This window comes from Malaclemys terrapin, chromosome 1, assembly GCF_027887155.1.
Source record: "Malaclemys terrapin pileata isolate rMalTer1 chromosome 1, rMalTer1.hap1, whole genome shotgun sequence".
NCBI classification, from domain to species: domain Eukaryota; kingdom Metazoa; phylum Chordata; order Testudines; family Emydidae; genus Malaclemys; species Malaclemys terrapin.
The window spans coordinates 48,265,458-48,286,958 of NC_071505.1; the positions used below are offsets into that span (position 1 = coordinate 48,265,458).

The 21,501-nt window shown below is 40.3% G+C and overlaps 1 protein-coding gene and 1 long non-coding RNA gene across 3 annotated transcripts in view; both read right to left on the minus strand.

The window, feature by feature from the left end:
* The window catches only part of MDFIC (MyoD family inhibitor domain containing), a 115,646-nt gene extending 94,686 nt beyond the window's left edge, over positions 1–20,960 (minus strand). Inside the window, exons 1-3 of one of the 2 annotated variants that reach the window (XM_054023800.1) lie at positions 20,572–20,960; positions 20,024–20,178; positions 9,800–9,931 (exon numbers count right to left, since the gene is read on the minus strand). In XM_054023800.1, the coding sequence (XP_053879775.1) occupies positions 9,800–9,931; positions 20,024–20,117 (226 nt within the window). In that variant the 5' untranslated portion in view covers positions 20,118–20,178; positions 20,572–20,960. The remainder of the gene's footprint in view (positions 1–9,799; positions 9,932–20,023; positions 20,179–20,571) is intronic. The other variant, XM_054023792.1, reaches the window with a different exon arrangement.
* On the minus strand, positions 2,712–5,270 carry LOC128834752 (uncharacterized). The gene is made up of 3 exons (XR_008444481.1): positions 5,187–5,270; positions 4,146–4,254; positions 2,712–2,882 (listed from the first exon to the last, which is right to left on the minus strand). It is a non-coding gene; the product is annotated as an uncharacterized LOC128834752 (long non-coding RNA).
* Positions 20,961–21,501: the final 541 nt, after the last annotated feature.

The window sequence follows — 21,501 nt, forward strand, 5'->3', positions numbered from 1 at the left end:
TAATGCTGTCCTCGGGAGCCAAAAAAATCTTACCACGCTATAGGTGAAACCGCATTATATTGAACTTGCTTTGATCCACCGGAGTGCGGAGCGCCCGCCCCCCCCCCCTCCCGGAGCACTGCTTTACTGCGTTATATCCGTATTCGTGTTATATCGGGTCACGTTATATTGAGGTAGAGGTGTACACTATAAAACTGGATCACCACTGTCCATGTGCTTGTTGAGACCCCCCCCCACATAATTCTAATAGATTGGTGAGGCATTATTTCCTTTTACAAAGGCCGTGTTGACTCTTGTCCAACATATCATGTTCATCTACATGGCTAATAATTCTGTTCTTTACTACAGTTTCAACCACTTTGCCTGGTAGTGAAGTTGGCTTGCCAGCCTGTAATTGCTAGGATCACTTTTGGAGCCTTTTCTTAAAAAATTGGCATTACATTTAGCTATCTTCCAGTCATCTGTACAGAGGCTGATTTAACTGATAGACAGAATTCACTGTGGTATGTAACCTATATATGCATGCACACACATATATTATATGGAAGACGCATTAACAGTCTTCAGCTATGTAACCTACATCAAGTTATGCTATAAAACACACAAAAAATACATATAAATTAAAATGATAAAGGCTAACCATTACTGCAATAGTTCACGTTCATGACTTTTGGGGGAGGGGGGGCAAAAATGTATTCTAAAAGTACAAATCATGTATGATCATGTTTTTGTACAGTATGTAATTTGTTGTCTGCAATGCTAAATATTGCAAATTGAAACCAGTATTATTGAAAATAGCAGACTGAAGCCATGCTTACTCAGGGAATCCATAATATTTCACACTGAATTTGGTCACATTTTTTATTCCTCTTTCACTTTAAAGGCACAAGACAAATATACATGATATTTTCCAATTAAGAGAAGTAATTACAATTACAGTGAACTATTTTTAAAACCAATTCAGCATATAATAGTTTTGGATTAAGTTTATCTTACATCGTACCAACAACAGACACTATTCTGAAATGTATCTAGAATTTACTTTATATTCAAAACATGGCAAATGTATCTGGAAATCCCAAACTATATGCAGAATTTATGATTGTCATCCTAGCAACCAGGCAAAGTGCTGTTGAGGCGGGCATGCAGTTATACAGAAACAAAAGGCCTCAAATAATCTTGGCCATTAGTATACGTAGCCTATGTGCGTCAACACTGTGATCACCCAGCGCAGCATCGAAGTGCATGTCCACACTAACCCTCCACTTTGAACTAAGATACGTGAATAACATAGCTGAAGTCGAAGTACCTTAGTTCGAACTTACGGCGGATCCAGACGCGGCAGGCAGGCTCCCCCGTCGACTCCGCGTACTCCTCTTGCGGAGCAGAAGTACTGGCATCGACGGCGAGCACTTCCGGGATCGATTTATCACGTCTAGACAAGACACGATAAATCGAACCCAGAAGATGGATTGCTTACTGCCGGACCGGAGGTAAGTATAGACGTACCCTAAGGTTCCTGCTGGAATCATGACTGCTACTATATACGCTAGTTGTGGCCATAACAAAAACAAACAAAAAAAAACACCTTCTTCCACATTCAGTCACCTGGAAGGTTACACACTATGGAAACTAGCCATGGTGGTTAAACCACCGCAACTCATTCTATCTGGGGTTGTGGATTAAAAACCAAGAAATTTTCAATTTATACAGAATGCAGCAGCCCCCCCTTTTTAAGCGAAAAAGGCTACAAAGTGCACATCACTGGCACTTTGCTAATTCTACTGGCTTCCAATATCTGGTTCAGTTCAAAGTCCTGGTTCTAACCTTCAAGGACCTTAACTGATAAGAACCTGATTATCTCAGATACTGTCTTACCATCCAAGTCAAATGTACTCAAGGTAATAGGTTTGCGCCACAGCTCAAAGAGCCGAGAAGCTGATAAGAGTCCAGGGTGAAATTCTCCAGAGTAAGGGGCAGAGCATGCTCAGCTGAGGGACCTTGGAATATCTTACAGCAAAAAATAAGAATGATCCCAAAATGAACCCTTTCCAGGTACAATCTAAAGCCTACCTTTTTGCAAAAGCCTTCCTCACAATAGGAAAGAACAACTCATCCACATTTCTCATTAGAAGAAAAGGGGGGGGGGGGAGAGAGAATCTAAACAATCAGAGCTCAATCATCAGAGAGTAGTGATGAATAGAATCCATTATGGAGAAATATAATGTGACTCCATTGGTTGTGCTACCTCAGAACTGTGATGAGCATATTAGGAATATTCAAGATTTTTATTCTGTCTGGTGTGTACTGCTGTTAATGGCTTACGATTTCTCACTTGCATTTACCAGTTTACAGCAACTGCACTTGTATCCAAATCTTCTAAATTCTCCTCCTTTAGACTTGATGCACCTGTATCAGGACTAAACTCAAGTGCCATAGAAAGGACCAATTAAGAGCCCACTCTAGAATACAAGAAGCACATAATGCAGTAACCTGCCCCAAGCTGACTAAGCCCTTAAACTTCTCATTCAAGATCAGAATTCCCACAACTGGTGTACAATCTAAGATCAAGCTTATCAGAAGAACTGTATATAGTACAAGACATATAACCAATATAATACAAGACGTATAACTTGTCCTGTGTTGTCTTTTTAAAATAAAGTTAATCAATCAAAATTAATGTTTTGGTACTTACTGGTTGAAAAGTGTCACAATAAGTCACATTATTCATCCTTATGTAGTGCTGAAAGGATTAGCTTATGCTCAACATTTTGAAATACAGTGATTTCAAAAGTATGCACTTTGTGAGCAATCTTAGTATTTGGTAGGTCATCAGCCTTTTGGGTGCCAAACTCTTTTCTCCACTTCACTGTAATAGTTCACTTGAATAAACAATATAATAGATTTAGTTTCAGATAAGGAATTAAACAACCGGCTGGGAAGAACAAATTAAAATACACATGGCATTAGGCCAGTCAGTACATACTGGAGGAGATCTGAGAGTTGAGAGAGAGGAAGCACATTAGAGGGAAAAGCAGAAGTTAGTAAAGGAGGTGTATGGTAGATGGGTGAGAGGTTAGGGTGATCTGGTTAAAGGAGAAATCGCTTAGGTATCCCAAGAAGTGGCTACACATAAAGGTGCTCCTAGACAAAACTACTAAATCTATTGTCTGGACACACTTCCTCTGAAAATGTGTTAAACGTCTCAAAGAGGATCAAACATTCAAGATCATATCCTAGATGCCTTTATTTGAATGTCTGGGCACTGAAATAAACAAAGCTGGACTGTTTATTTCAGGGGTCGGCCACCTCTGACACGCAGCTCGCCAGGGTAAGCACTCTGGCGGGCCAGGCCAGTTTGTTTATCTGCCGCGTCAGCAGGTTCAGCCGATCACGGCTCCCACTGACCGCGGTTCGCCATCCCAGGCCAATGGGGGCTGCGGGAAGCGGCGAGGGCCAAAGGCCAGTTGGAGCCGCGGTCGGCCGAACCTGCCGATGCGGCAGGTAAACAAACTGGCCCGGCCCACCAGGGTGCTTACCCTGGCGAGCCGCGTGCCAGAGGTGGCCGACCTCTGGTTTATTTAGGCACACTTCTGGTCACATGCTTGCTCATGCACTGCATCTATCCCATTTGGAACATTCGGCAATTACATCTTTAAGGATGCGGATGGACTACTTAGGATCAGTATGCTATTTTCATTCATTTTTCTATTAATCTAATTTTTAAAGCATTTTAGACTTACAAAGTAACTAGCCATCATAGAGGATTTGCCAACTCTGAAGTTTGAAAACAGCCATTTGAGTTACTCCAAGCACTAAGACATTTTTTTAAACAGAAAAAGATTTTTCATTCTCATAACTTTAAACCAGTTTAATACACTATAAGATTTCTAAAAAAAATTCATCTTCAAGGGATCATTCTAAAATCAGACACTATAATGTGAGTTATAAAAATGTCCTATTTTTAAATTGTATCATATAACGTACCAAAAAACAAAAATACTGCATTGCAAATACCGAAATAGACCTTTTCCTTTAGCAATTGTTTTCATTAATTAACTGTAGAAAATAAAATCTGTGTAAATTTGAGTAACAGAGAAGATAATAAATCTCCTAGAATAATATAATCACACCACCTTCCTTACCTCCTTTTCTTTAATTAAGATAGTGGGCACCACAATGTACATAGTAGTTTATCCCCCCAGAGATGGATGAAGTATCCCTTTCCCAAGAGAAGAACCCTTATGCAGGATGCTGTTTAGTAGAGGAGAAAGAGGCAATTGAAGCAGAGAAATGATGGATAGCAATGACCTTTCTATCTGTAAAACATGGGCATATTTTAGGCTATTTAATTTTCAGAATTGGATTATTATTAATCAATTATTCATGACAATTTGAATCTATGGGAGATGATTTTTGTTTTCTTAAATATCACAAAGCTAAGGTCCTTCTTGAGAATGAGAACGGATATTAAATCCTCACAAGTAAATAACGATCAAGTCACTGAAACTCTCCCCCCATCTCATACACATTCTTTTTCCTACATAAATCGTACATTAATGATGACTTTTCATTTTCTGTAAGACTTGTCTAAAATCTACCTACTTAATCCTTTTGAATGTTGTTTTGACTATAAAAAAGACGTTTTCTGTGCCAGTATAGTTTGAGTATTAAACTGCAGAAGCCACTGTAGTTTGGGATCGGTGAAAGAATGTACACTCCGTCTCTGACTGGGGAAGAGAAGCACTGCCACAAGCAGTGCTGTTGCATCATAGCCTTTTCCACAGACAAATGCAGTTAAACTTAAGCACCTTTTTTAATTTCAGCTTAACAGGGGGAAAAACATACAGAGCCTTTGAAAGGTGTGGGTGCACAGCAATGGGCAAGGACAAGATAGGATTAATGGGCTCAGCATATATAGCTATGGGGTGTATGTGAAAGGGTGTATGAGTGATTGTGAATGTTTTTTCCTGGCTGGCCCAGCCTATTTTCTGCATATCTGGATAGCGGAATTTCTGTTCCCAGAGCACTGATGTTCCATCAGGCATCCCTCCCCCAAGTATCAAAGAAGGGTTGCTGAAGAAGTAGAGTCTCCATAAAGGATGTCTGACTACTCCGATGGGGGGGGGGGGGGGGGAAGAGCTACTAGCTGGTATTTAAACACGCAACTAAGGAAGAAGGCAAACCTGATATGAGGCTGGCTTTAGAACAGCTTCATTAGAGGAATAGTATCCTGAATGCTTGCAAAATCCTGAAATAAGAAGGCCGAGGGTGATTCTCTGTGTAAGGAAAAAGGTTTATAATCGTTTCTGGGATTTTTCAAGGCTATAAAATCCTGGCTGATCAAAAACTCTAGGAGCTGCTAGTGCAGAGAGGAACTCTCTTACAACAGGAGCAATATAGAGCTACCAAATTCAAGGCTGGAGTAGACTGATTACAGGAGATTACCATCTGAAAGATGAAGTCCAGAGGAGGGCCTCAAAACCAAGAACTTGGTGTGAGAGGGTTGCAATGTGGTAATACAGAGTTCTTGGCCTGCCTCAGAAGAAGACAATGGTTCTTCCAGGTTGTGAGGCTAGATTCAAACATTCTGCTACCTGCCTAGCTAATTATACTAGAAGAGCTATAGCTATGTTTTGACCCACTGGGCAAAGTGTTGCAGATGCAAATACTAACTATTGGGTGACTAACCACTTGATAAGCATCATACACACAGAATTCACTTGTGAGAACACACAACATGTAAGTGCAAAAAAATTCACTTACAACAGAAATGGTGGGCTGAAACTCTCTTCCAGACCACTCATGCTTGGATGCTTTCCTTCCCACTACTGTTTGTATGTTTCTCTTCATAGACTGCAAGCTCTTTGGACCGGACCTTTTGCCCTCCTGCACACATGGGCAGTGCCTAGCACACTGTTGGCAGTATGAAATGCAAAACAAACAAACAAACAAGGTTGGGCTCCTTCCTTCCTCCAGGCAATTAAAGAATTCACACTAATCTGTCACTGGCTCTAATGATTACCAGTTAGATTGATTTGTATTATTCTCTTCCAATGAGGATGAAACTGAAGAAACTAAAGAAAAAATGCAAGAAAAAAAGTATGTCACAGCATGCATTTTATAACATTTCAGTGTTAGATAGCTAACTTCATGCATAAGTGTTATACTGGGCTGGATGGACCTTTGGTCTGACCCAGTATTGCCATTCTTATGTTCAGTTTATTAATTCTGCCAGGTAACGTGAATTTACAAATGCAAATGAGCAATGATAAAAATAGTGAACTCGTTACACAGAGTCCCTAAAATTCTAATCTATTGTACTATATGTGGATCAGTAAAACTGACGGATGAATTTAGTTACATACACAGCAGGATAAACATCTGTAAAAAAGAAAAACTTGGAAAATTAACAGATGGAAACATTTAGAATATGAAAACTAAAAGGTTCTTATTACAAAAGGAGACATGTATCAACTGTGTGGGTGGACAAAACAATCCATATGGAAAAAGAGAAACTGAATCATTAGAACAGTGGTAAATAGATGGCAAGACTCTTGAACAAAAATTACAATGTGTCCTTTGTTTAAAATTAATTTAAAAACACAAAAAGCTAATTATTTGACTAGGCAGTGTAATGTAAATTTTCTTATTTAAAATATAACCATATGCTAAAACACTGTTTACTTCTAGACCCAGACTTATTTTTATATACAATATTTCTTGAATTTACTTGAATAATACAATATACTTGGCTGAATCATTGTCATGCTTAGCTGAAGTACTTATTATTAAGATGATAAACAGCGTTTTAGACACACAAGGTTCTCTTTATTGTACTTGTTCTGTTATTCAAGCTTCAATTATCAAGAAGACCAATGTATAAAACTTTTACAAATAGCACTTGCGGTATGTAATTGAGTCAAATACTGTTCATGCGATGTAAAAGCTACGTCTCTCCTCATGCCCACAACTGATGAACAGTGAGAAAATCTGCTTTAGTATTATGATTTTTACTACTTTTTCTTGGAGGATCACTTTGCTCTGCATTAAGAAAATTAAGGAAAAAAACAATGGTGAAATAAAAAATGAGTATTCATTATCTCACAACAGTTATTCACACATGCTTCGTCATAAGACAGCACTTTACTGCTATATGAAACTCAAATAGAAAGGATGGGAGCTTTAGAGGTATTCAGCACTGACCTAACTCTGCTGTCACTGAAGTCAATGGTAAAACTGATATTGACTTCAATGCAAGCAATTAGGCCAATGCCAAATCCTTTTGAAAATCCTAATAAATATTTTGGTGGATGTTTATCCTACTCCATTCTTATCAATGATGAGATGATCCCTCCCATTACTCAGGCTTTCAATCATGGTGTCATTTTAGACTCTCCTTACTTCCATGCACTTGATAATTCCTGCTGCTTCTTACTATACCATATCTAGAAAAAAAATCATCCTTCTGTCTCCAATCCAATTGCCAAGAACAGAATCCACTCACTAGTTTTTATGTCTTGACTACTGCAACCTTCTGCTATACCATTCTCTCTCCACTGCCGTTCAGTCCATCTAAAATATTGCTACCAAGTGATTTTACTTTCCCAGAACTCTAGGCCTTCCTCCCCAATCTCTTTTCTAATCCCACAAAAAATTCAAACTTCTTCTCTTAACCTACAAGGATCCCCGTACTCCTCCTTCTGCGAACAATTCTACCCTCATCTCCTCCACTACACCCATCTCCCTCTTTGCTCACTCTCAACTCTGCATCTTCTTGCCTGTCACCATTACATTTAGAACATCACTCTCTTCCTTTCCAAACCCTTTTAACATCCACTTTTTCCAAAGAGCTTTTTTCCAGTTATGGCTACCAGCTACTCTGCTTTTCTAAGGCCTAAAACTTAGGTCGACCTAGCTACATCACTCAAGGGTGTGAAAAATTCACACCCTGAAAGACGGAGTTATGACAACCTCAGCCCCAATATAGACACCACTAGATCCACAGGAGAATTCTTCCATTGATCTAGATTCCACCTCTCAGGGGAAGGGGGAGGAATTTCCTACAGCAATGGAAAAATCTCTCCCATTGCTGAAGCAAATGTCTGCACTACAGGCGTACAGCTGAAGGTTTGCGTCTGTAGAGCTTGTAGTGCAGACACACCTTAATACTCGGTAGAGTATTTTGAACTGCCCTAGCTTATACCCCGATACTGATAGTCCTTTGGGATAAGGAACCTGTTAATTGTGGCACAGCTCTCCCACCATACTGCTTTACATACACTTATGTCACCATATATAACAGTGGTTCTCAAACTATTGTACTGGTGACCCCTTTCACAGAGCAAGCCTCTGAGCGCGACCCCCCCTTATAAATTAAAAACACTTGTTTATATATTTAACACCATTATAAATGCTGGAGGCAAAGCGGGGTTTGGGGTGGACGCTGCCAGCTCACGACTCCCCATGTAATAACCTCGCAACCCCCTGAGGGGTCCCGACCTCCAGTTTGAGAACCCCTGATATATAACAACTATTACCACAAACTATGAAAAATGTACAGATTTACCTTTAGATAAATTTAAGCTTTCCTAAGAAACACCTAACTAGTAATAGAATACATCCAAGATACAGCAAAATATTTATGGAGTTATCTAAAAAAGGGAGAAGTTGATATTTCAAGAGAGACTTTTATTCAGCTGCTCAGAGAGGGGAGCAGATGGGACCACACAAGGGAAAAGAAATGCTTAATTATGGAGAGTTCTGAGGACTAGAGTAGCACAAATTTATCCTACTGAAACTCCGCTGAAGAAGGACAATACATGCAGACTGTGACGCAACTATGACCTTTAAGCGGATGGTCAGTCCACATTGCTCAGGTTGAAAGTAGATGCGAAATGCTGCTTCAAGCTTATTCAATTTATGAATATACCTTATAATTAGAGACATTTCCCCATGCTACCACTCCCTTAACTTTCAAAAGTTCAACTATTCACAGAATGTTAAAGTAAACACAGTATTAGCACTAACAATTATTAGCAAAACATTTTATCTTTAAACATGTGCAACTTTCAGGATACACTGGGCAGTGCATAAACATTGACTGAAAAGAGAAAATGGAAATAGCCTTACGTTCTTTATTTAAAATAAATTATAGACCGAGGTGCAGCTTGTAAAAGCTATCTAGTGTTAATCCCTTACCAATCATGCTTTAAGATATGTTTTACAACATTCTTTTAGTTCTGTGTCTGCCAAGGCTACATTTTGTTATGCAAGACCTTTCTGCAAGCGTGCTACTTTAGGACTTGAAATTCCTTATGAACTTGTAGAATGCTGTTGCTCAATATATCTGAATGGAAGCTCTAGCTTTAGAGAAAGCTGCTCTGAGCCTAGTTTACTCTGCCACTTAAACATGTAACTTAAACCTACGGTGATAGTACCTAGTAAAGTTGCACACTGCAACTAGTTTGTCTGCTACATAAACTCATCTTGTCATGAACTTATAGGCAAAGTACATCATATCACATAATATTATGTCTTAAAAAGGTAAACTGTACAGGAGTTCCTTATTGTACTGTTATGCAGAGACACTCAAATCACCAAAACATCTTGTTTATGTCTTGGTTTCAACCTCTTGCTGATAATGCTGACAGGAATCATTTCAGGGAAGAAATTCTGTTGACATACATTATGGTTGCAACATAATTGATTTGACACATTTAACTGAGTCAACAGTCAGTACCCCATTAGACTAGTAAAGCAAGCCTAAACGACAGCAATTTGTTCTGGAAATACTTACTTCTGATGAGGTCACCATCAGTGCGATTTCCCCAGACAGACTGGTCTTGTATCTCTGGTTGTATGCTTTGGTTATTGGAAGGTGGTGTTATGTCTCTCTCTCCTGCAGCTGTATTCACTTTGTCACATTTTTCTAAATCAAAGAAAAACATATTTTAATTTCAAATCACTGATAACAGTAGTAAGTATTGTTATTCTCCCTTTTAAATAATTCACAATAATGTTAGTTTTCAACCAGTTTTCCCATCATTTTTGCTCATAAGATTAGTTCTTTAATGAAAGTCTTTCAGTGGGCTTGCATTTTACATGTTCACATGCAAATATACTTTAAGAAAACAGTTGAATGGCAAACTGTGTTTCAAGTTTAACAAAGTTTATTTACCTTCCAAAACAACATTTTCAGATAAAACCTGGTGTACAAACTACTTGCTATGTCTGAATTTCATAAAAGCTACAGGAACTGTGTCAAAGGTCTGAGATTCAACATATGACTAAGGTCTTTTATTGACTAATAGCCAAAACTGAAGGAGACAAAAATCCCATGGTAACAGAACTTTCAGTTGTTGTTTTTTTAAAGATATGAAAAGCCATTGTTGAATTAAAATGAATTTCTAATCAAATTTACAAAATGCTGTTCTTTCTGTAATAAACATGCTCCAACCGTAAGGAAGCTTACTTCACGGTGTTGGCCAAGAGACTTTTAAGCCTTCTTTACAAATACTATGGAATTCAACAGTAATATGTTCACATGTAGCTTCCCATATGAAGTTTCTTCCCGCTGACAAGCACTGACCCATATTTTCACTCCCCAAAATAAATGAAAGCTTTCATAGGTATCTTCCATAGGCAATTATTTTATTCACAACACATCAGTCACTGATAGATCACCAGTCTAAAAATCTATATTCCATGTTAAAATGGTTCATAAAATACTGCACTTAGATTTCAAGTTGAAGTAATATTTCAAACTGCATAACATTTTTGAAATGTGTTTTATAATGTGTGCTATTTAAAGCTATTTTAAAATAAAGTGAATTGCCACTTGTTGAATAAGTGGGGGGAAATGGCATGAAATTCTTAATGTTGTTACCTTTATTAATTTACTGTATCTCTAGCACACAGATAACAATTTAAATCATTTTAAAAGATTTTGCTCTTAAACTAACCAGAGTAGCAAAATTAAGAAGATTATGACACCAATCATGAATTGCTGGAAAACAATTCACTGTGCAGCGGTAACTGTTTTGTATAAGATGTGATGGTGCACAACCCTATTTAAAATCTTGATGTAGTAGATGATATTAAACAACAGTCCTACTGAAAGAATAACTGTATTTTGGGGCAGTCAAAATTCCAAATTAAATTTTAGTCAAGTGAACGGGAATTCCGAGTGTAGAACCAACCATAAGAGTGAAATTTCCTTAGATGTCACCACACTTACAGCAGTTTTCATTCAGTCTTAAGTAGACATCTTCCCAATATCAAAAGTCTGCTATGGTCAGTGGAATAGTTCATAATTCATTACCTTTACTTTTACTTTTCTATTAGTTTTATACTCATTTCCCAACTTCTTTTCATTGCTGAGGATTAAACCATACTTGAATTCTCTCATTTTTGTTTCCTCTGTTTGAAAAACTATGATGGTATATACAGTATACCACTGCTAGCCAGCACTACTTAATTGGCTAGTCTGTGAACCAATCCTGAAATTGTGAATAAATTGTTAACATCAGGAGAACAAAGGTACAACATTTAAGAAAGGAGTGTGGTAATTAATCAGTAAAATAACTCTTGATCTGAGGATTATCCAAAAATGAATATCTTAAATTGCTGAAGGGATATCAAAGGACAGATGCAGCATAACACCATTAACTTCACCAAGTGAGGGTCTGCCCCCAAATGTCCATAGACAAAGTCTATCCCAACATTTTTTCAAATTTCACAGTGAAAGTAATAACCATTGGCTTCTCGTTTCCCTCTCCTTCCTACCCCCCCCCCCACCCCAGCAGAATATCTAAATTTATTTATTTAATGGGAATTTTCCCCATAATTGAGATCTTAGGCTTCCTGGATTGCATTATTAGGCTTCAAATAATGGAGAAAAATCTTGGATTCTATATTAGACTAACACCTGTCAGGAATGGTCTAGATAAGTCCTACCATGAGTGTGTTTTGTTATGAAATATACCTGAAAGCAAGATCAATAAATTAAAGCATTACAATGACTATTACCAACAATCCAAGCAAATGCTTAAACCTTGGTTGATGTGTCATACCTACTCAGAAAGTTTTCCCAACAGAGCCTAAAGCTGATATGAGAGCAATGGCATGCTCAGGCGGTAAACAGGTGCACTCCTTTTTCATGGGTTTTCTGTAGGAACTTATAACACGTTTGAACCAGAAAAAAGTTTGGTCTTGAGATTTCTCTCTCTGTATACTAGCCTTCTCTTCTCCATTACATCCTTCAGCCTATATGAAATTAACCCCCAAAATTGAGAGCCAGTAGGAAAAAGAGATGCTCTTCAACTCAGCTTATTTCCAAACTCTAACATCCTAGATATTTTGTTTGATATTCATTAGAATGCGTTCATCCAAAAAAAACAATCTCTCTTCAAAACTTCTGTAAGTTTTTTCAAATGATACAATAAAAGCATCATACCCTTTCCATGGTTATTACTGTTATTCAATTGTATTACACTACTCAAGATCAAGTCCTTCTTGTACTAGGAACTGCTGCTTTAAAAAAAAAAAAAAAAAAAAAAACAGTCCCCAAGAGCTCAGAACTAGACCCACAAAAGTACTTATCCATTACAACTTTTAGCTGACCTGCTTCTCAGTAGAATCCTTGGATTTAGGCCGCAAAACTGGCGATTAGGTGCCTAAATCCCTTTGTTGATCTAAGGCCCTGACAGAATCATAGAAACGTAGGACTAGAAGGGACCTCGAGATGTCATCTAGTCCAGTCCCCTGCACTCATGACAGGACTAAGTATTATCTACACCAGTGTTTCCCAAACTTGGGACACCACTTGTGTAGGGAAAGCCCCTGGTGGGCCGGGCCGGTTTGTTTATCGCGGCCTCCAGTGGCCGCGGTTTGCTGCTCCAAGCCAATGGGAGCTGCTGGAAGCGGCGGCCAGGGGCTTTCCCTACACAAGCGGCGTCCCAAGTTTGGGAAACACTGATCTAGACCATCCCTGACAGGTGTTTGTCTAACCTGCTCTTAAAAATCTCCAATGATAGAGATTCCACAACCTCCATAGGCAATTTATTCCAGTGTTTAACCACCCTGACAGTTAGGAATTTTCTTCTAATGTCCCACCCAAACCGCCCCTGCTGCAATTTAAGCCCATCGCTTCTTGTTCTATCCTCAGAAGTTAAGGAGAACAATTTTTTCTCCCTCCTCCTTGTAACAACCTTTTATGTACTTGAAAACTGTTATCATGTCCACCCTCAGTCTTCTCTTCTCCAGACTAAACAAACCCATTTTTTTTCAATCTTCCCTAATAGCTCATGTTTGCTAGACCTTTAATCATTTTTGTTGCTCTTCTCTCGACTTTTTCCCAATTTGTCCATATCTTTCCTGATTGTTCCTTCTTAAGTGGAGTACTTTGCATTTGTCCTTATTGAATTTCATCCTATTTACTTCAGACCATTTTTCCAGTTTGTCCAGAACATTTTGAATTTTAATCCTGTCCCTCCTAAGCACTTGCAACCCCGCCCAGACTGGTATCATCCTCAAACCTTTACAGATGTATCCCAGCCCTGTGGACATGAATCATTTCACTGGTACTTTGCATATGAAACTGAAAGCTGAAGTAGGTTTACAGGAAAAGCTACAGTTATTCATTTATGAGTTTCTGCTTTTCATTTGGTGCTACTTTAGAACCAACACTGGCAACTATGAAGTAAACCAATTTCACAAAAATAATAAGCCAGATCATTTTATATCTGGAAACACACAAAGTAAGTACTTAACTAGTTTGGGAAAAAATAACTATAATTGCCCAACAGTTAAAAAAAAAAATCCCCATTACTCATAACACTCAGAAACTGCTGGTAAAGCGTGACTATTACGGCAACTGGAGTAGCTAGCTGTAACCTTAAGAAATTCTAGGAGTCCCAGTGAAGCAGGATTACTACAGTCCAGTCCAATCTGGGTATAGTGTTCTTTTATGGCCCCAGGATAGCATCCCTATTCACATAAGAACTAAAGCATGCAAAGTCAATGGGACTTTGAGCACATGCTTGAAGTTGAGAATGTGCTTGAGTGCTTTCCCGAGGCACTGAACATTAATTCTTCTTTTTTCAAACACTAAATTAATTTCATATTTTGAATTTGGATGGAAGTATATTTTGCAGGGAAAGAGGAGGCTGCTGGATGTCATTTTCAGAATTTGTCTCTTTATTTCTTCTATTTTTTCAGCAGAAGTGTTTTAATCGGTTTCAACTCTCTAAATCTTCTTTAGATATCTGTTACTCTCTAAAGTGCAGTTACTATTCTTCCTTTCATACTAACACTGTTTGTTTCTCTATTTTGCTAACACTTAGGCAATGTTCACTAATTGTTATTCTAGATTATTTTTAGTTACGAACCGGCCAAGGTAAAAGCTTGCTCAGTACTCTTAGATGATACTCCAAAACAGTTGAAGATATGGCCTGATTATTCAGCTGGAGTTCTGTGCAAGATCAACCTTTTAATAGTGTGCAGTTTATTTAAATGCACAGGATTTAATATAAAAAGTCTATCCAGGGGTACAAGTAATAAACAGCACCAGGTCAGTGCTAACATTTTAGACATTTTACTCCAATGGGAGCTACTGGTGCTCAGAAATGCTGAGAGTCAGACTTCTTATTTAGGTGCATTAGGTCTCCTTCACAGTCCAATCTACATCCCACAGAACACTCATACAGGGGGCAGTCAGGCAGCTGGAGAGCACAGGAGGTGAAAGGTGCTAGTACTGCTAGTTCAACAACTACAAGGGGCCTGTCCAGACAGGATCATGGCCCCACCCAAGCAGACCTAATCTTTACTGGGGGAGGAAATGCACAAGTACCTTCAAAGGTATATCAAAGGTGCATTCTTAGGGCTCTCCTCAGTGCCATGTATACCTCATTGGTACCAATGAGGTACCTCACTTATGCCAATGAGGCTCTCAGGATTCAAAACTAAGCATTAAAATGACTCCATTTCAAAAGGGACGACACTACTAATTCATTTGCTCCTGATGGTAATCCCAGCAATATGAAGAGCCAAATTCCAATTACCTTAATCACACAAATATTTACCAATTAATTTTAAAATGGTCTAATAAGAAAGGTGATTGGAGAGATGCTCCGATGCCATGTTGGTGAGCCTGGTGTAAAAAAAAATTAGATGTGGCCCAGTACACACTTGATAACTTTTGCTGCCATCATCATCTTTCTTTCCCCACAACTTGCATGGGTGTACCCAGCTAGCTGCTGAAGCTATTTTCTTCCACTTCTTTTTTCTTAGTCACATAACTGTGGCATTTTTCAGACATTTAAACCTTAAATAGTTCTTCCTTATAAAAAGTCTTGTTTTAAGAGGAAGAGCACATTTAGGCTTCAGCTCTCTATCTGACAGTGCAACTGAAAGTATAAGTAGTTGAGCGAGGAGAACACCATTGGAGAGTCTGTTTTCCTTGCAACGCAGTGCAGAATTATGGAAGAGAAGAAGAAATGGATGTCTTCAAGAAGTGAGTCTTTGCAAATAATTGGAAAACATTTTAGAAGGTTGTATTATAGATTTTCTGACTGAAGTGTACTTAATATTTTCTATTCTACACAAGAAGCCAGCTATATCTAATTGATGAAACTTGGTCAGTTTTCCCAGGCAAACAGAGATTCAGTTAATACTCTTTATTGCAAATGTATGGGTCCTAATTTTAAAATGAAGACGTTTTCAACAATATGATAGCAAGAATTGTGTAATTAATTACTCAGATTATTTCTATGAACCCCCCGACCTACCCCAAAAAACATTCTGGTCTTTCAGTACACTAAACAAAAGCTTTTCAAGAAACCTACAACTTCCAGCGAAGTCAGTGAACTCATAGGTGTTCAGCAGCACCTAACAGGGTCAGGCCACAAGGAAATCGCTCTACAGAATATTGCACATGTTCATTGCTATTTCCCTGCAAGTCCTGTTGCTCAAAATAAAATTCATACAAATTGATTTGCTAATATTCAGAGTTATTGGGAAAACTGGCACTCCACTTCCATGCATTCCTATATCTGTTTCCTAACAAAGAAAAGAGTATTTTAGAGGTATTTCTTCTTAAAAACTGATTTAAAAAGCAGCAACTTCCTCTATTTAAAACAAATGCTGTAAATATTTCACAAGGGTCTTACTTTGAGGGTGAGGTGGATACTGTTTTCTTTACATTATATACAACATACCTTTAGACATGAGAGAACTAATCTCTTTAATTGAATCTACAAGATATACTTCCACTGCTAGTCTGTAGACTTCATTTTTCTTCAGTTTTTAAATATTTACTAGAGCACATACTGTACTGGGATCACATTCATAAAAGGCATAACATTAGTTTATTTATGCTTCCCCAAAACAATTTTATTCATCTAAAACAGCAGTTTTCAATCTTTTTTTCATTTGCGGACCAGTAAAAAAATTTAAATGGAGGTACAGGCCCTTTTGGAAACCTTAGACATAGTCTGTGGACCACCGGGATTTGCAGACCACATGTTGAAAACCACTGATCTAAAACTATGGACTCAGTTCTTTCACCCTAACACTGAGTAGTAACTTACTAAGCAACAAGAACAGGAGTACTTGTGGCACCTTAGAGACTAACAAATTTATTAGAGCATAAGCTTTCGTGAACTAGAGCCCACTTCTTCGGATGCATACTAAGCAACAGGAGATTAATATGTATAAAGGTGAAAGTCCTAAATATTTTTCCTAAACCTTCAATTCTGTAATTCCTGAATTACCCTGGCTTTGTAACCATATACTGCTAAACTGATTGAAGCGCCGGAATAATGATTGATAATGATATAAACTCACCTCTTTCCTTCTCCCCTCCCCTCCAAAACAGATTTAGGCTAAAAGAAAGTAATAAATATCCACAAATACTACTCAAGTTTAGGTTCATCATCAAAATACATCACATTTTAAAGTTGTAGCAAATAAGACCCCAATCCATCAATGGAACTTCTTACATGCTTAAAGTTGAGCATGTCCTTAAGAGTTTGCAGGGCCTGTGACACTGGTAGACCCTGTGCCAGCACAGAGCACCAGCCACCAGTGGTCTGTGCTGCACGGGAACGGGGCAGAGAGAAGGGAGGGTTGGATAGAGGGCAGGGGAGTTCATGGAGGTGGGGGTGTGGATAGGGGTCGGGGCGGTCAGAGGGCGGGGAACAGGGGGGTTGGATGGGGCAGGGGTCCCGGGGGGCAGTCAGGAATGAGAGGGGGGTTTGGATGGGGCAGCCGGGGGCAGTCAGGGGTGGGGGGTCCAGGGGTGGTCAGGGGACAGGGACCAGGGAGTGGTGGATGGGGAGCAACAGGGAAGGGGGGGGGGGATTGATGGGGTAGGAGTCCCGGCTGGGGGGGGGGAGCTGTCAGGGATCAGGTGGGGTTGGAATCCCAGGGGGGCCATCAGGGTACAGGGAGGTTGGATGGGGCAGGAGTCCTGGGGGAGCCGTCAGGGGGCAAGAAGCGGGGGGGGGGGGGGGGGTTCGGATAGGAGGCAGGGACCGGGCCATGCCTGGCTGTTTGGGGAGACACAGCCTCCCCTAACCGGCCCTACAATTTTGGAAACCCGATGTGACCCTCAGGCCAAAAAGTTTGCCCACCCCTACTCTATAAATTGGTTGTAAATTGCTACGTGAATTAATCTTATTGTAATCTCTGTATCCCATGCTATAAGGTTATCTTTTGCTTTATAACTGTAAAAATGCCTGCTCTGAACTTGATAGCTCCGACAGGAGGAGTGGTTCCCCCACCCACCAAGGACGACTATGAGACTAAATGGACCATTGTAAGACATCACGATACAAAGACTTTTTGCTAATTACGCCAACACAGGCTACATGCAGAAGGCCTTGTCCCATCACTTTGAATTCTGAAAGAAGGAAATAAAGATAGCTAACATCAAAATTTTTCATCTTTGCAGTCTGGACTCTCTCGAGGCGATAGAAACTAAACTGAAGCAGAGATCCCCAGGGTTAGCCCTGGGTCCACCCTGAAAGACATTTTGAATTGACAGATTACTATAGCTCTGTCACTTATTTGGAACCATAGACTCATTTTGGTGTATATTTCTGCTTGCTTTAACCTGTAAATAACTCTCTCATTTCTTTTCTTAGTTAATATAGCCTGAGTTAGTTCACTGTAGGATTGGTTACCGGCATTGTCTTTGGTGTGAGATCTAAGGTACAAACTGATTTGGGGTAAGTGACTGATCTCTTGGGACTGAGAACAACCTGAATATTTTGTGATCTTTGGTATAAGTGACCATTTATCACTAAATCCAGCTCGCCTAGTTGGCACGATAGACTGGAGTGCCCAAGGGGACTGTCTGTGACTTCCTGGTAAGACTGGTATAATGCTTCAGGACTGGGTTGGTGAAATCTAATTATAGAACATACAACCGGTTACAGGTGTATGCCCTGAGGCTGACATTTACAGTCATGAACACTCCAAAGTATGTGACAGACCCCAACCAGTGAACAAATCTAAATCAAAGTACTTACAATGCTTGTGATTCATTGGCTCTTCAGAATATGATCATATACTCCTTTAAAATGATAGTTACACATGTAATAGATGTCATTCAAATTTCTTCTTACACATAGTTTGCCCATGGCCAAATCAGTGTCATATTAGGCTTTTTATTTAATGACCTGGGACAAAATATTTGGAAGCTAAATGATTTTATTTCATATTAATAAAATACAAAAACCCAATTCAAAGCCTCAAATCTTAAAAATAAAGTCATGTTCCTAAATCAATTATTTCACTGACCAAACTTCAATAATTTCTGCATATGGCCTGCATGTAAAGTTTAACCAGTATGGACACTTGATTATATGACACAATAAAGGTGACACTTAATACTCAAAAAAGCATGTTGACAATAAATATGTATTACAGACATTGGTCCTTCTGGCAAAAACATGGTTCTAACCGTTCAGTTCTGCATGGTTGATCTTCTGTATCTAATTTAAAAAAAAAAAAAAAAAACTTTTGCTGTTTAGCAGTTATGAGTCACTCTCTAGGACAAGAAAACAATAAGATCAGTATAAGCCAATTTAACATTTCTACATGCCAGAACATTTTTATTTAGCTTCGGATACTTTCTGGTTTCTCAAATGAGACTTCAACTTTGATTCCATGTAGCTATTCATTTAAAGATGTTGCCAAAGAAGAGAGGGTGGCTTTATTATACAGTTGTACAACTGTGTTATCATGCTGTGTAACTTTATACATAGCTGGTAAGTGAAGCAATTTTAAATTAGATTCTTCCTTTCTATTCTTCAGAGACTTATTTTATATCGCTATCAGAATTCTTGAAATCAAAACTGCCAGCTGTAAAAGAAAAAGATAAAGCCTGATTGCCACAGATCATAAGTATGTACAGTAAATGACCACATCCTCCTGTATGTTATCTTCAGAAGATAAGTCATCAAACTAATTTACATGAAGGTTTTCCAGAAATCAACTCATTTGGATGCCAAACTAAAAATAAAATCAGATTTAATTCTGAGAGTGTGGTACTAAGATGAAAACAAATGATATGCATCCCTTTGAATAGTGGATTAAAAATAAGTTAATAAAGCACAAACTGGGTTTATCAGCAGTATCTCAGGGTAGCCTCAAAGGGAAAACAAAGTGACCTCCAATCTGAACAAGTCATGGTCACAAACCTGCTGCCTACCTCAATCTGCTCGGAGGACACGTTGGGAATTTGAGAGGCATTATAGAGAAGTGCTTACAAACAAAACCACAAGTCTGAGAAGCGAAATAAAGTGACCGTTTAGCAACTTGGGTGGTGGGGGGTGAGACCCACCTACTTTTTTTCTGTTGGCTGCACAGAGACACATTTTAAATAACAAGCGGAGTCCAGAGGAACAGCAGAGACCAGGGCTGAACACCCCCCTCCTTACACACACCGAAGGAACCAGCGAATGTACCATTCCAATCAGAGGCGCAACAATTGGAGAGAAACTTTAAAGCAACTCACCGCGAGGCAGCAAGACCAGAAGGCTACGTTCAGTCGAAGGTGCAGGCGCCGGCCCGTCAGGCCCCGGAGGAAGAGGTTCCCTCGCTTGGGACATCTGCCAGCTCTCTCCCCGCGTCCTAGGAGCTTGCACCCCCGAACCAGCCTAACACGCCACCCTGAAGGGACAAACACACGAGAGGCCTTTTGAGTGCATTGCTCCGCCGCACACTCACGGCTCCGGGGCGAGGGCTTGGGGAGGGGCCGGCCCCAAAGAAGCAACAACTTTACAACTCCGCGGCAGACGCGTCCCTCCGCCCCTGCCCTCCCCGCTGCATGCGGAGGGCGCCTTTGGGTGCACAGGCGCAAAGTGCTTGGAGCGGAGCCCCCGGGGTTCCTGAGCTATGGGGGGCTCGGCGGCGCCCGAGGGATGGGGAGTGCTCAACGCCCTATTGCCAGCAGACGCCACCCGCCATGCCTTGGCATTGCCTTCTGCTCGGCCCCTGCACACTCCCCTCCGCCACCTCCTGTGGCGGGATGTCCCTTTCCTCCCCCCAGCAGGGGAAACTTACCGAGGCTCCCAAAGCAGCAGCAGCATCTTCCCTGCCGGTACGGCCACCTCTTCACCTCCCCTCTCCAGCTGCGGCTGCTGCCTCCGGGCTCCTACCGCTGCAGCCCCTGGCACCCCGCCCCGCTCCCGCGCGGGCTCTCGCCCTCTCCAGCCACCGCGCTGCACACACCAAACGGGGACTTTTTTCGTCCTTCTCCCGCCCCCCAACGCTTCTTTTTCATCATTTCCGGAGACTGAACACATCCAGCTCTGGCTGGCAGCGATCGAGGCTTGGGGGCGGCGGCTCCCCAGGTCCCGCTGCCCGACCGGTTCTCCAGAGGCTGCGGCAGGGACGCTGGACCAGAAGGAGGGCATGGGCCCCAGGCCCAAACTGGGAGCATCCTTCTACCCATGTGGCTGGGGTTGGGTATGGGCCATGCTGGGGTTGTAACCCTGCAAGTGTCCTGAGCAAACCGGCTGGCAGCAGAGGGGGAGGGAGAGACACCACTTCCAAAAAGGAGGCTTTCGTGCCTGAGCTGTGTTTGCAGCTGCAGCGTAGGGCTGGGGAGAGTAGCACTTTACAGGGCTAACCTCGGACTCGGACATTAGTCACTTTGGTTTGAAAAACTTAGGCTACTTTTCAGGTTCAACCAGTTTGCAAGTAGCAACGTGGTTGAGGTGACTGTTCTGCGAAAGTTGGAGACACAGTAGGCCCTAAAGCCCAAAGCCTTCCATCAACAGTAGAGATTTACTTTTAAAAAATCAATGCAACATTTACATATTAATGCACAGGTAAGATATGTATTATCTTTAATGATTTTAAACACTTACACAAAACTATTTAAAAGGTCTGCACACAATAAAGAAGGAACAAGCAAAGATTTTACAGAGCAGATACCTAGAAAGCTAAACCACTTCCTTCCTTCCACCAGCACCTCTTCAGTATGCACCT